Source organism: Clinocottus analis, unplaced genomic scaffold (assembly GCF_023055335.1).
Source record: "Clinocottus analis isolate CAN_PGR_092001 unplaced genomic scaffold, fCliAna1.0.p SCAF_22, whole genome shotgun sequence".
Taxonomy (NCBI): Eukaryota; Metazoa; Chordata; class Actinopteri; order Perciformes; family Cottidae; genus Clinocottus; species Clinocottus analis.
The window spans coordinates 9,494,030-9,509,307 of NW_027175954.1; the positions used below are offsets into that span (position 1 = coordinate 9,494,030).

The following is a 15,278-nucleotide window of genomic DNA, read 5'->3' on the forward strand; positions in this document are numbered from 1 at the left end:
CCTTTTTTTGAAGCTCACTTGAGCACTTGGACTTTAGGAAATTGAAACTGCAGGATTATTGAGTCCTGTCACTTTACCTCGAGATCTCATCTGCTGAAGAGCTGCATCCCTTATTTCCCCGCTGTCCTCCTCAGCACATGTGACGCCTTAGTTGATGTGACCTCGCCTGTCTGTGAGGACTTGTTCAGAGTTACTTTCGACTGGTGTTGTTTACTTCCTCAAGTGCTTTTTGGAATATGCACGTCGCAGACTAACACCCACCACAATATTTACACCCACGCAAGACAGAAAATTCAGAGGGCTGTAATTTAATAGCCTTCTCCCACAGTGGTGAGGAGCCATGTACACTCTGAACCTCTTTGCTCACCAACAGTTGGAACAGCAAGGTTATTGCTTCTCACCGCTTATTGCTTTTCCTGTTATTGTTTGTCCCAGCGCCCTTTGATTACAGAACTGATGGGACTTAAAGTGAATAATTCTGTGACTGGCTCTTTACCTGGTCTGCCTGCCGGTCATCATTATGACACCACTATTGGGGTCAAGGCTTTGTATGTAACAGCTAACTCTATTTTTAGTTCATGGATTCCTGTTATTAAAACATTATTATGAAGGGATTTTGTCTCTGAGGCCAAATATACATTGATTTTCAGTCTGTCACATTTGCTTCCTCATATTCTTCTTATTTCATCATATGTCTGCCCCACTGTCTCTCTCTGCCTCTCTCTCTCTCTTTGATGATGGGGGTATTTCTATTCTGTGGGGGCTGTGAGCTCAGCGAGTTTGTTTCTGTGTCTATAATCCCCTCTCTCTGGGCGCCAGCATATAAAAGCGACGAGGGGCCTAGTGCACACTCACACAGACCACCAGTCCCAGCCCCGAGTCTACTCTTTTACGCATACACTGCCACAGGTAAGACAGTGGACAAACATCATCAAACATTTTCAAATACATTTTTTATTTCATGTTCAAAACAAAAAATGTTTAACGCTACAAAATGTTGTATTTAGAAAAATCGCTTTATATGTTATATATGTAGAATGGAGATAGTTGTACTTTTTATACATGTTGTGCATGTATAAAAACATGTTTTGATAGTGGAAGGACATGTTGTGCCATATTCATATGGCATTTATTCATACCTGTAAAACAGTGACAGGATAGCGATGTGTGTAGGAAAGTTAAACCAGAATTCAGCTTTTTTGGGGATTGTATGAAAGGCAAGGTTTGAATACAGTATTGTGTTATATTACTTTGAGATATTGTGGGTAAGGTGTTATATTTTGTCTCTTAGTAAAGGGGAGGGTTCAAAGAAAAATATTAGTTGAGTGGGCTTTGCTTTTTATATATTTGAAAAACAATGTTTACCTCTATCCGCAACCTAATCATTTTTATACAGTCCTGTTATATGACAGTTATTTAATAATGTTTAAAACATCTTCTGTTTTCAGTCAATATGTCTGCTGGAGGAGAGAAGTCCAAGTCCGCTTCCCAGACCGATGGGAAGGCAGCTCAGAACAAAATGTCTGATATGGGCAAGATGGCCTACAAGGTACAACACACACACACACACACACACACACACACACACACACACACACACACACACACACACACACACACACACACACACACACACACACACACACATATATATATATACACTCGATGATCAAAGATCTACAGAGTTTTGCATACATTATTTTTTGCAGTGTGAAGCAGCTGGATTCACACTAATAGTTTACATCCAGGCTGATGTCTTTCATCATGACCAGCTAGTTATTACGGCTCAGTGAGGGGGCAGTCGACAACTTCTGCTAACAGAAAAAATTACCATGTGAGGCCTCTATGTGTTCAGTCACTGTGGAGAAAGATGTCAGCACTTTATCACAACCTCTCTCTCCTGTTGCTTTTGATTCTAAAACCACCTCTGCAACCTCCTTTTTCACTCTCATTCTCTTTATTTTACCCCTACTATCCAGATGTGCGTGTATGACCAGGAGAACTTCCAGGGCCGTTGCATTGAGATCAACGGCGAGTGCATGAATGTGTGTGACATGGGAATGGACCGGGTGCGCTCCCTGCGCGTTGACTGCGGACCGTAAGTAGCCTGTGCACGTACAGCATGCACGTACACACCCACCTGCAAGTAATCATGCTGTTTCCCAACACCCACACTCCTCTGAGCACAGAGTAGGCAATTTCAAAATTGTACCGCCATTATATGACATTTCGACACTTCACATTTTTAGGCATGTAGCTGAGGCTTTTATCCTAAAGGATTTGCAGCAGCGAGAGTTCAGCAGTAGAATTAACTACCTTAAAAAAAGGTGACGAGTATGGCATTTGCAAATAAGCGACTTGAAAGAAGAGCTTCCACGTAGTCATCATGCATGACGTGGATGGACATCATCAGGGTTATTTAGTTTTTTTTCACAGGCTTAGTTGTACTCTTTGTGATTAATAAAAAGATCCTTGTGTGAATTCAGCGCACCTTTAAAAGACAATACAATGATTGTCCATCATACTTAGCTCTTCGTCTTCCTCCCCGCTCCTCCCCTCCTCAGCTTTGTGGGCTTTGAGCAAATGAACTTCTGCGGAGAGATGTTTATCCTGGAGAAGGGAGAGTATCCCCGTTGGGACTCCTGGAGCAACTGCCAGAAGAACGATTACCTGCTGTCCTTCAGGCCTGTCCGCATGGTAAACCCTGTCTGTTAGAAAACAAGTGGTTTGACTTTGTAAGACTTTGCACTACTTTTCTACATCTTCTATCTCTGCTCACTGTTTTCCCCTCTTTTTTTCCACACACATTCTTCTAGGATCCCGAGAAGCACAAGATCTGCCTGTATGAAGTTGGACAGTTCAAGGGCCGTAAGATGGAGATCATGGACGATGATGTCCCCAGCCTGTTTTCCTATGGTTTCACCGATAGAGTGGGCAGCATCATGGTCAGCTGTGGAACGTGAGTAGTGTGGCAACACGCTACAAACATTTTCTACATTTCTTTTAAAGAATAGTTTTTTTGCCTTCTTGCGCAGACTTAGGGTTAGCTCTTAGTTTTGCATAAATACTGAGCACATTTGGTCTGGCTCTGTACGGATTGAATTAACCAAATGTAATGTGCTTATGAGTGAGCTTTAGAGGTGCTGGTAGGCAGATTCTGCTAGCCTGACAAAGCCCAGTTGGCTATCTCCCCCAAGCGGCAACCTCTGGTATTCAGAAATAAGGACAATACCAAACCAAAGGCTTCCAAGTGGTCGTCAACAACCAACAACATCACAGTGACTACGACAACTTTTATATGCAGCCTATGGTTTCCCCATATTGCCTTTATATTGAGCAAAGCTAACCTGTCACTTCGTATTTAGCGTGCAAACTTGAGAGTGGTATCAATCATCTAATCTAAATCTCCATTAAGATGTAACTCAGCTATCTTAAATCCTTTCTCTATTCGCTTCTATCTCTTAGTAATTCTTAAAAAAAATTGTCACACGAGCTGCTGCAAACTTGTAAATCCCTGCATTTGCATCGACTGAAATAGAAGCTTTTTCATCTGCAGCTCACTGAAGGTGTCAGCTGTTTAGTCCCTGTCGGTGCTCTCAGAGGTGTGGCAGACAGCATGCACTCTTTTTTTTTACATGCTGTGATTACTTCATTGGTCACACACCAGCCATCTGAAACATCTGTGATTCGGCATCTGACAGCATGATAAACAGATCGATGTCTTTACTTGTGTGATGTTTATCTTCCCTCTTCAGCTGTGCTTCAAACATCTTTCTCTCACATTTTACTTGTCTGTTACTCAGCTTTTAAACCGTCTGTTACTCATCTTCCCCTTGAATCAATTTTCTGCATTTTCTTTTTCCTTGTCACCTTCTGATTTGTTATTTCTCCTTCAACCCGTGAAATCTTTTCCCACTTTGAACATGTCAATCCCCTTTCCTCCCCTCTCCTCCGCCTGTTTCTCCCCTCAGCTGGGTGGGTTACCAGTTCCCCGGATATCGTGGCAGCCAGTACCTGCTGGAGAAGGGCGAATACAGGCATTTCAACGAGTTTGGTGCCCGCTGCCCCCAGATGCAGTCTGTTAGGCGCATTCGTGACATGCAGTGGCACCCACATGGCTGCTACACCATGTCCTCCAAGTGAAATCTAGCGAGGGCGAGGAAGAGAGGGATCGGAGGATCGATGGAGGCCGAGGGCGGGCATGGAGATGCAGGGGGAGGCAGTGGAGGGAGGGCAAAGAAGGAAAGGAGGAGGGAGAGGGTGTAATATTATCTCCTCCATCCCCAAATCCCTTGTCAGTTTTATCGGAGGATAGAGGGAATACAGTTGGTTGTTATTATTATTTTTTGCAACATTTTAATCTAGTGAGCAATTAAAAGTTACTTTAAGTGGAGGAGATAATTACATGGACCGCCGAGACTGGATCTGATAATAAACACTCACTCCATTTTTGCTCTACCTCTGTTTGTAAGCTCTCTTCTCCAATCTTTCCTCTTTCTCCTCCTCCTCCCTCCCCTTCACACACCTCTCTTCCACATCCCACCTACGTCAGCCCTCACTAACTCCATTAGAGCATCACAGAGGGGGGAGGCACCAGTGTGTGTTTGTGTGCTGGGGGATCTGAGACAAAAGCTGCAACAAGAACAGGGGTGGAAAATATTCTGTGTTCAGATCCTGCAGTCACATCAACCCTAAACCCCAATAAAGCATCTTCCATCCTACTCCACTCGTAAACAGTCTTATTTAACATATACGTTTGTGATATACTTTCCTCCGGAGTTAGACGACTTGCATACATGCATCAGGTGATCAGAAACACGACTCCACATGAATGCTAATGTTGCTCTGTATCGGCTCGATGTGGAAATATGACCTTAGGAATGTCAATTTGAGGGAGATTATATGTCAAAACCAAGTGGTGAACAGATTTGTTAAAGGGTAACGTCCCTGACTTTACACATCACAGTCTCTGGGGAGTACTCCTCTGTTAAAAAAATCTGATAAATTGCCTCAGGTAATGTAAAATCATACTGTGTATGAGGGAAAGAAATGAGCTTTACCAGACCTCTCTAGCCCGCTCCTCCTCTTTGTTTGAGGCATAGCGGCTCTAGACAACAACCTGAATCTTGGACCGAACTGTGAGTGGTCAAGTTACATTTGGTTAATTTGATAAGCTTTCTCCCTTCAACAGATGAAGGCAAAAACAACCAATGTCAAACTCTGCACATTTATCATTCTGCACAGTGAAGCTCAAACATCAGAGTAAAGGAACAATAAGAAAATAACATGTTGATTTGAGGGGAAGTTTAATACATTTGTAAGAAAAAAAACAACCCTTGTCTTCGGCTGTGCTTCTGATCCTTACAACATGAAGTGAACACTAATTACATAGCTTTTTCAGGGCCTCCAACATTTTTGTATTCAGTAATCCATCCATGCCCAACTGAGAAGCTTGTCTTGTCCATAGTAACTCTAATCATCTGGAATGGCACATTCGATTACAAGAATGTGACTACCTGCCAAAGCAAAAGCCCAAAAACATATTTTTATTTCTTATTTTCTAACCAACAAACTGCACCTTTAGTGACTTACTCACACACTTCAAATGACTTGAAGAATCGACTAGCTCACTTAATTTGGTGTTGTTGCAGCACATCTTGAGGTAATTGGAGACTTCGATCCCCAGCCCACACATTGTGATCACTCAACACAATGCTTACTGCGGAGACACAGATTTAATTTCTACTGATGGAACAATTTGAGAGCAACATTGTTAATGTCTGAAAGAAGAGAGCACTCCATCTCCCTTGCCTTAGCACTCTACCTAAAACAGCACATTATGCTTTGAAGCGTTCAATGATTTCATACATTATTTATCTTTCTCAACAAAGAGAATATTAATGCAGGTTATGGTCTGCAACGTCAGCAGAAAAATGGACTTGACCACATTTTAGCATTCAAACTTGCTTTTAAAGGAACAAAAAAAAATCTTCCTCATATGAAATATCGATAAACACCAAACTACATTATTCATAATGTCATCTACGCATTTACTGTGTGTCACATGGTCGACCCACTGTGTGACGTCTGTGATGACTGACCTTTTATAGAACATGTCTTTTTGAGTGCTTCAAGTCATCCAAATATAATTAGGCCAGTTTCAGTAAACTGCATTAGAGTATCTCTCAGACATGAAATGATGCATATGGTTCATTAATGGAGTTCACTTTGTCCTATCATTCATTTAACTTCTCCTTTACCAACCTGCCAACCAAGTCATGAACGTTTTGTTTAAATACAACAAAACATGTAACTCTCCAATAAGAAACTTCAGTACACTGTGTCCCAATATCCCAGTCTAATGCTGGAAGCAGTTTGATTTAGTTTATGACAACAACCTAAGTTAACAAAAGAGAAATAGCCAACAAAGTGTGCTGTTTGTCAAGTTCATCAACGATACAAAACACAGGAATATTTCACCACACACTTGCACCAACTGATGAAACCCAATGCAAATACCCTGCAAAATATGACCTTTTTGAAGCCTTCAGTGTCCAGTCATAGTTGATTTGGTGTGATGATGGGTGCTGCCAACGGGGCTTATGTTCAAATACGGGGCGGCAGTAGCCACTTGTCAGTTACTCGTAAAGAGTATCAAGGTTGGAAGAAAACCTCCTGCTGATAAATTGGAGCAGTTTGAAGGTTTGGATGAGCATCAAACGTTTCTTCAAAAATCATCAATATAAAATGTGAGCTTTATTGGGGAAAAAAAATGAAAAAGTGATGAGTGTTATGAGCATTGCTCAGTTTAGAAAACTCCTGTTAATAATTTAAAGAGTTTGCATTTTAGATTACTAACTCTGATTCTGGGTCAATGTTAAAAGAATTTTGCAGTTTTTTTCCCTCTGAATTTGATACAGCGCTGATTAATTCTGCTTATAGCTTCTTCTCCATAGCTGTTAAGTCATGTGGTACAATATAATAGAACAAACTGAAAACATTGTATGTGTACATATGCATAAAGTGTCATAACAGTATCAACACATCAGTCCCTGCTGCCATGAGGATTCTAATGTGGCTCCACCTCCTCTGCTGTGTTACTGGAGCAGCTAATGGACAAGCTTGGGTTTTTCCATGAGAAGAGCTGTCGGCAATTACATGAATGAATATTGCACAGTAAAAAGAGACCTCCCAGATGCAGTTGTAGCATGCAGTCGTCACCACACATGTGGGAGGAGAGAGCAACAGAAATAGCAAAACCAATAGGAGGAAGTCTTCCAGCTAAGACACATGATCGTTTTGACACTGAATATACTTGTGGCTTCAGTGCATTCTCCTGATGTTTCCTCATGCTGTTATATGATTTAGCTGTGCTCTTGACTTCCATTTACACAGGAAAAATCTCTTCATGACATTGTATGTAAAAAAAAGTGGGCCCAAATCCAAACTACTTTAGCAATAGTTGCTTTTGTAACCAGTGCAAAGGGCTATCAAAGTTTATTTTAACACGGTGATGCACCATTTCAGCACTCATTTCTTCACCCCCACCTTACTGAAATATGTTTGTATCTGCCTTTGACTCTGTGTTAAAAATATATGGAACACATTTCCACTGCAAAAGTACAGTCTAATTTTCAGCTCGGCCTTGTTCCTCCTCCTAGACGAAAGTGGGGAAGGTGCACTTCACCTGTCACTCTGGCACCAAGTTTAGATCAGTCTATAAATACACTGAGATAAGACACCTACAAGGTGCTATGAGCCTTCCAGTTAAATAAGGATTGGAGGAGTATTGACGTCAGACCGACACACACGCGCACACATGCACATTCACACCAGTTAACACACATGGGGCGTTCACATATGAGTAGACCTGAGCACAAGCCGGCACACACACATATACACACACATACAGGCACACAAGCCTGGTTGCCAGTCCTGCCTCTGATGTCATTCTGTGAATTGGGACTGTCTCCACAGCAGGGTATTATGGGATATCTTATTAGAGCTTAATGACTCCTTAAGGTATAAATAATGGAAAGAGAAAGGGTGAGGGATGAACAAACACACCCTCACCCACACACATATCTACCCAATCGCTCTTTGTTACTCCAATTCCCAAGCTCCACTTCTCACTCCATTGGGGGATTTAGCGGCTCTGATCGCCCGATTGGCTGCTCACCTGATTGCCTACTCATTTGATTGGTCACACACTACCGCAGATAAAGACAGAGCTGATGAAAATGGTGGTGTGTGCTGACCGTTTCCTTGTCAACTATGTTTCCTTTCACATTTCCTTCCCCCCATAAGGTCGCGTTAACTCTGATACAAAATGGATATTATGTAACAACAGCACTTTTCACATTTTAAATTTCTATGAAAAGAGCATGTACAATACGGCTGTGATCCTGTCCGACACCTACGATTATCAGTGTTATTGCCAACATCATTACTGGTGTTGATATCATTATTTTCTACTATATCCACTGTTACTGTTACTTTTTCATCATACTCACCTACTACTCTCATTATATGAATAATTAATATAACATGTTTCACTATTGTCATATTTCTTGTTTTATTGATGACTCTATTGTTTGTCTTTACCATGTAAAGTGCCTATTAAGGTGGCATACACATAAAATGTTTTATTATTAATTTCTGTCATATGTATTGAATGTGTCTCTGTTATGTTGTTCATTCTGTACACATGACATCTATTGTACTTCTGCTCATCCTGATAGAGGGATCCTCCTCTGTCGCTCTCCTGAAGGGAGATACATTTAATTTAATAAATTATGGAAGCCTGTTGGGGCATTTTTTTGATTGGATAAAAGTAAGGACGATATCGTCAATCTATAAGGCTGTAAGGTGGAATTTAATAAGGACATCAGTGCTACAGCCCCATCTAATTCTCGCTGCTTTAAGGAGGACCAAATCTGACTATTTGACAAATTAATAAACATTTCGGTAATGCTTTTATCCAAAGCGATTTACTTTTTTGCTCTATACACAGCAACTGGGAGCAATTAGGGGTTAAGTGGCTTGCTCAAGGACACAACGACTCTGACTAGTGGACCGGGGCTTGAACCACCGATACTATGATTAATAGACGGGCATGCTAACCACTGAGTCACAGTCCCTATCTAAATAAAAGACAAGCAAATTCAATAAATGGGTGATCAAATGAAAGACAAAGAAACGTAATATTATAATTTAATACCGTTTATCACTCATTTCATCTCAAGACATATTATCATATTGGAAGAAAGATGTATTCAGTTGTAGTGGAAATTGCTCTATTTACTGTGGTCATATCCATATCCTTATTCTGAGAGCTGCATTATGGAGGACTAAACTTGACCCGTGAAAGACTTGTGAAGATATAATAAATGTGAGATAAAGTGAAGAATAAATAAAATGGAACCATGTATTAACTTGTTCATGTGTGAGCATTTTGTCTATTTATAATTTAGTTTATTTCTTTGTTAATGAGTCACATTTGGGAGGCTGATGTCATTATCTTCCTTCCTACCAACTGCACTGTAACTGTGTCTTAGCAAGCCTAATTAGTTTAGTCAGAGTTCCAGGCAGATAAAATAAGATCTCCCAGCGGAGGATTCTCTGTATTGTTTACTGTTGTCAAACTCACAGATTTTTACTGGCAATCGAATGTGTCATCAGTTCACTGTGGTATTTGAATAATACAGTCCCACTTAAGGCATATTAATCATTACAGAAATGTGGTTGCTCCCATTGTTACGTGCCGGGATTGTGAGGTATAAGTTTGGAAACAGCTTGCATACGTATGTTGAGTAGGAGTGAACTGGCAATTTTAGTTGCATTGTCCAATTATGAGCAATGTTAACTCATTAATGTAAGTTGGAGGGAAAAGGGGAAGGTGTCGGTCCATATAGAGGAAGAACTTTCTTTCTTTCTTTCTTTCCTCGACGCTGTATGATTCTGGGCTGATTCTGGATCTGTTCAGCTGTAACAAAATTTAACTATGCACACACACACACTCACACACATACACACACACACACACACACAAACACACACGTGCAAGCACGAACGCTCGCACGCACGCACGCACGCACGCACACGTGCAAGCACGCACGCTCGCACGCACGCACGCACGCACGCACGCACGCACGCACGCACGCACGCACGCACGCACGCACGCACAAACACTTCAACCTGACAGTTGGTGTGCGTCATGCAGTGTTGATGCTCATTCAGTGCCTCTATGAAAAGTCTCAGGCTGACGGTTGAGTGATGTAAGATTGATATGTAACTCCTCTTCTTTCTGCTCAGACAAATCAGTGGGTGTGTTGAGCTTTCAGGAAGATGGACGGGGTGGAGAGGGAGAGGAAAGAAGTGGGAATGTTGGTTGAGTTTCTCGGTTTTTGACATGTTGTACATTACAGTGAGGGGATTTAAAATTTAGCAGGCAGGTAACAAGTGACACATGACAAGTTTTAGGGAGGCTATCTGTTTTGCGCCACAGTACGTGTAAAATTGGCATTGGCAACATTTCTGCCTCTCTCTTCGTCTGTCTCACCGTCTTTAACGTAGTCTTGCTCATTTCCCTAACAAGGTCCCCTAGTGTCTGCCTCTTTTCCTCTCATGCCGGTCACCGTCTCTCTCTCTGTCTGCAGCCCAGGCCTTTTCCCTTCTTAGTTTACTGTGTCCGCATCACGTACCCATCTGCGTCACGCATGAGGCATGCCTGAGGGTTAAAAATAAATGATGAAAGGGGAACAGACGGATGCAAGGAGAGAGGAGAGGGAGACTGATGACTAGGGGTGAGGATATGAAGGGGCGAGGACAGAGGACTGGCCTTAGAAGCGACAGCCGGCAAAAGAGCAGTAACAAATCCATCCATTAATCGTTGTTTGTCCATGTTTTTTCTCTGCAGTGCATCACCTGTGAATGTGGCTGCGGACACTCTGTGTGCCTGAATGCTGAGTGAGGGGAGGCAATGGGCTGCAACCACAATAAGCACACATGTGATTTAAATTTCTGTCTTCACTAGAGTGAAATGATGATGTAGAATCTTAAACACTGGAAATTAGTGTGTGAAAGCTAATTCTGAGACACTTATGGGAGTTGAAGAGTTGAATTTTTCTCTGAAGAGGACTTTTCAACTTTTTGTCTATTTTCACATTTTGTGTGTATAGCCAAATGCAATACTTTATGGGCCTCAGAGGAGCGACTGTATGAGAATATGTGCTGTTATCCTACATTTAATAGATCTCACGTCTCGCTCATTCAAAGGCTTTTTACAGCACCTTTGATTGTTTGGATCACTTTTGTCTTTAAAGGTGATCAGAAAATACTTCATACCAACCTTGCAGGATAAGGGCTTCTGAACTCCAGGCAATACACATTGTATGCATGTGTGATTGTGCCCGAATGCTGTTCGGGGACCCTCTGGCAAAAATGACTTACAAGGTGCTTACTGAAAACAGTTACATGTTTGATCAAGTACAATTAAAAGTGTGAGCACAAATTTGAAATAACGATGGTATTGAAATTGTATTTCAGTAAGACCCCCTCAATGAGGGACCATATCATCAGAGGAAGGAAGCACTTTAAGACCCTTACCATGATTGTAATTTGTGCTGTAGATACACTGTTCATCTGGATTCATCAGAGCCAGTGTAGATCTGGGGTCCTGGGGCAGGTTCCCACTCAGTAATCCAGCAGACCATGCCCTTTAGGCTTAACTTCAAAGACTGGAACTGTGGATGGGTCTCAAGTTTGATAGTTTCCTCAGTAGCCCAAAGTTACTGCTGATGCTGTCTCACAGTCTGGATGTGAATGCCTGAATTTATACTTGGCAGCCTGTGTAATGTATAAGGTTGGTGTTGAGTTTTCAGATGTCAGTGCTGTCAAGTCAAAAGCTAAAGTGTATTTCTTTGGCCCTCGCCACATTTGGAGGTGACACTTCTACCTGCACTCTTTTTTTTTAGAGGTGTAACATGACAACTCCAAACTGAAGGCTGCTGAAAGTATGTTATTCAAATAAAGCAATAGAAATGTGCACTCAATCACATAAGTATGTGTTGCATTGCACTTTGCAGTGATGCTATTACTCTAACAGTACAAAAATAACTGTAAAGTTTACACAACAGTCACCATTCATTCATATGATCTTCGTCTTACTTTGACATGGGAGTCAGCTTGTTGCCAACCTATGTTCTAGTTTCATGGAGGTTAGATGACAGTCTGGTCTCCACGTCCTCAGTTGGGAGACAGGAACATCGGCACAGCGGCTGGAGGTGTAGGGAGTGTGTTAGCCTCCATCAAAAGAGGAGACATCCATCTCAAGCTTATTTACAGGTTGTTTGTTGAATGTTGAACACAAGTTTAAAACTGTGACCATGATAACCTTCCCCCTGAACCTCTGGTAAACTTTTTCAGAAGCGTGATTGACACCATCCTCTGTCGGTGCTTTACTGTGTGGTATTCCAGCTGCACAGCAAAGAACAGGAGGGACCTGGCCCGTCTGGTCAGAACAGCACAGAGGATTGTGGGAGTTACACTCCCTGACCTGGACACTGTGTATGACCTACAGAAAAAGGCTAGCAACATCTGTAAAGATATCACACAACCGGGTCACTCTGTTTGCTCCCCTGCCATCAGGAAAAAGATACAGGATGAAATCCTGGTCTAGCAGGCTGAGGAACAGCTTTTTCCCCAGAGCGGTTTCCTTCATCATCCTTCTTGCGTATGGATTGAGGTTTAACATATGTTGTGTGTATGTGTGAGTGTGTGGGATTTGCTCTCTATATTTTCTCTTCTCACACTTAATTGTATTGCATTATCTGCAAACCAATTGTGCAGGGGAAATATTTCTCCTGGAATTGCCCCGACCAAGGTCTTCCCCACTTTCACAGACCTGTCAGATGTCATATTCCTACATAATTGTGTGTTGTTTGCACTGTGCAATTGAAAGAGCAGAAGAGGAGCATGCTAGAGTAGCAAAGGGAACATTTTCACGGATATTACACTTGGGGTGAAGTGTTAATAATTAAATGTACGTGCAGACGCAGATACATACGCACACACAGGTGAAACACGTACAGAATTTTTTTTTCTGGACGGGTTAATGACGTAAAGCAATTTAGTGTGAGAAATCACACTTTGAGAAGCAGTAAAAGAATAAATCTATGAACTGAAGTTGATCCACTGACAAAGTGCTTTGGCACTGCTATAATCTTGCCAGTAAAGCTTCAGATAAATAATCAAACAGATGGCGTGACAGACTGAGTCGGAGAGGACGTTGAAGAAAATCAAACACTGCAACAGAGCAGAGGAAAGAACAACAGAAATCCTGTTTGATTTGACTTGAAAATACAGTACAACCTGATTCTGATCTCTTTGATCAGAGGATTAGTGATCACCATCTCCCTTTCTTCAAAGCACAATTTAAAATGACAAGGCTACCAAAAAGGGAGTGTGTAAATGGTATCTGTATAATGAGGAAAGCACTGTGCTGTGAAAAACATTGGTCTCTGAGAGAATAGTTCAAGGATAACATTAAGCTATTCTCTGGCAGAATAGCTTGTGAGTCTTGTGGCTGAAGGATCAGATGACGTAATAGTTCTAAAATATGATTTCCTCGTACAAAACTAGAGCTCCTGTGTGACCTGGCCTTTTTTTCTTTACATGTTTTACATGCGGGAGACTGTGGCTCAGTGGCTGAGCAGAGTTGTCCTCCAATCAAAAGATCGTCAGCTCAATCCCCGGCTCCACTGGGCCTTCACTAACACTAATTTGCCCCCTCAGGCTGTTCCTGCGGTGTGTGAATGAGTATGAATGGTGAAATAGTCCTCATGAGCAGTCCTTACCTGGTGGCCCCTGCATCAATGTGTGAATAGGAGAATGACGACATGTAATGTGAAAGTGCTTTGAGTGGTCGGAAGACTAGAAAAGTGCTATACAAGTACAGTCCATTTATATAATAAAACATAACACAGAAGCTGTATTCATGTATGTGTATTACAATGTTAGTGAAAGAAATGTGATTATGTACTTGAAATATACATATATATGTATATTTTGGTTAAATGTAGTTTAATTATTCTGTCATTTTAATTATTCTAATGTGATTCATTGCCTGGATTTATCATAATAAATTATGGTCAGCTGTTTTTCTGACACTTCCCAACATTGCTTTTATCAAAACATCAGTTTCACTCTATAGTGAGCAGTTTTTTTCCATTCCAGTCTCTGAACCTCTTATCCTATTTAGGGGAGCGGGGTGCTGGAACTGATCTAAGCTGATTGGGTGAAATCAGATTACCCCCTGCACAGGTCGCTGGTTTATTAAAAGGCACATATTGTACATACGCTCACATTCACACCTACGGGCCATATTTTAAGCTGCATGTCTCTGGACTGTTGGAGGAATCTGGAAAACCCAGTGGGAACCCACGCTGCCACAGGGAGAACATGCAAACTAACTACAGAAGGACCGCCAGACCGGGAACCGAACCCTGGCACCTCTTGCTGTGAGGTGACAATGCTAACTCCTACACTTCCTGTATCACTTGCTGTTAATGTTGATTTACTCACCTTTGATCATTTGTATAACTTGCTTTTAATGGTTTGTATTACTTACTTTTAACGGTTCGTATTACTTATTTTTAATGTGCCGTACTGCAGCTTTGTATTGTGTGCCCTTTCCCCCCACATATAATGGTGTATTGTGCATCTTATCTTGTACTGTTTGCTTGTGTTTGTTATGGTTTGTCAAAGGACTGCAGATGCAAATTAGCTCTAGCTATACTCTGGTACAGTGCATGGTCAGTGCATACAGTGCATGGTCCCTTTTAAATAAAAAAAATATAAATTGTATATATAGATAAAAAATAATAATTATAATAATAATTATATATATATATATATATATATATATATATATATATATATATATATATATATATATATATATATATATATGCCGTGTGATGGACTGGCGACTTGTCCAGGGTGAACCCTGCCTTCGCCCCTTGACATCTGGGATCGGCTCCAGCGCCCCGCGACCCTACTGAGGATAAGCGGTTCAGATAATGGATGGATGGATGTATATATATATATATATATAATATATACACAACCGTGCAGCCCAATTACTATTTTGTGTTGGTAAATGGAGCTAGATCAACTCTCTCTTAGCTTTAACCCCTTAGACAGTCTGTATCTCCCATCTTTAAGATAAATAAAGACACAGTGTCTGCCCAGCTAAATGGACAAAAGGTGCCCTGTGG

The 15,278-nt window shown here is 41.4% G+C and overlaps 1 protein-coding gene across 1 annotated transcript; it reads left to right on the top strand.

Moving 5' to 3' along the window:
- Positions 1-1,453: 1,453 nt before the first annotated feature.
- crybb1l2 (crystallin, beta B1, like 2) lies at positions 1,454-4,146 on the top strand. The gene is made up of 5 exons (XM_068588799.1): positions 1,454-1,549; positions 1,980-2,098; positions 2,565-2,697; positions 2,817-2,959; positions 3,972-4,146. Exons 1-5 carry the CDS (start codon positions 1,454-1,456, stop codon positions 4,141-4,143), a joined length of 663 nt encoding a protein of 220 aa, XP_068444900.1. The 3' UTR covers positions 4,144-4,146.
- Positions 4,147-15,278: the final 11,132 nt, after the last annotated feature.

Bases quoted from the DNA above. Each gene is read 5' to 3' on its own strand.
- crybb1l2 (XM_068588799.1), top strand. From the start codon at position 1,454: ATGTCTGCTGGAGGAGAGAAGTCCAAGTCCGCTTCCCAGACCGATGGG. The intron at 2,099-2,564 runs GTAAGTAGCCTG...TCCCCTCCTCAG, and splicing joins CTGCGCGTTGACTGCGGACC to CTTTGTGGGCTTTGAGCAAA. The intron at 2,960-3,971 runs GTGAGTAGTGTG...TTCTCCCCTCAG, and splicing joins ATCATGGTCAGCTGTGGAAC to CTGGGTGGGTTACCAGTTCC.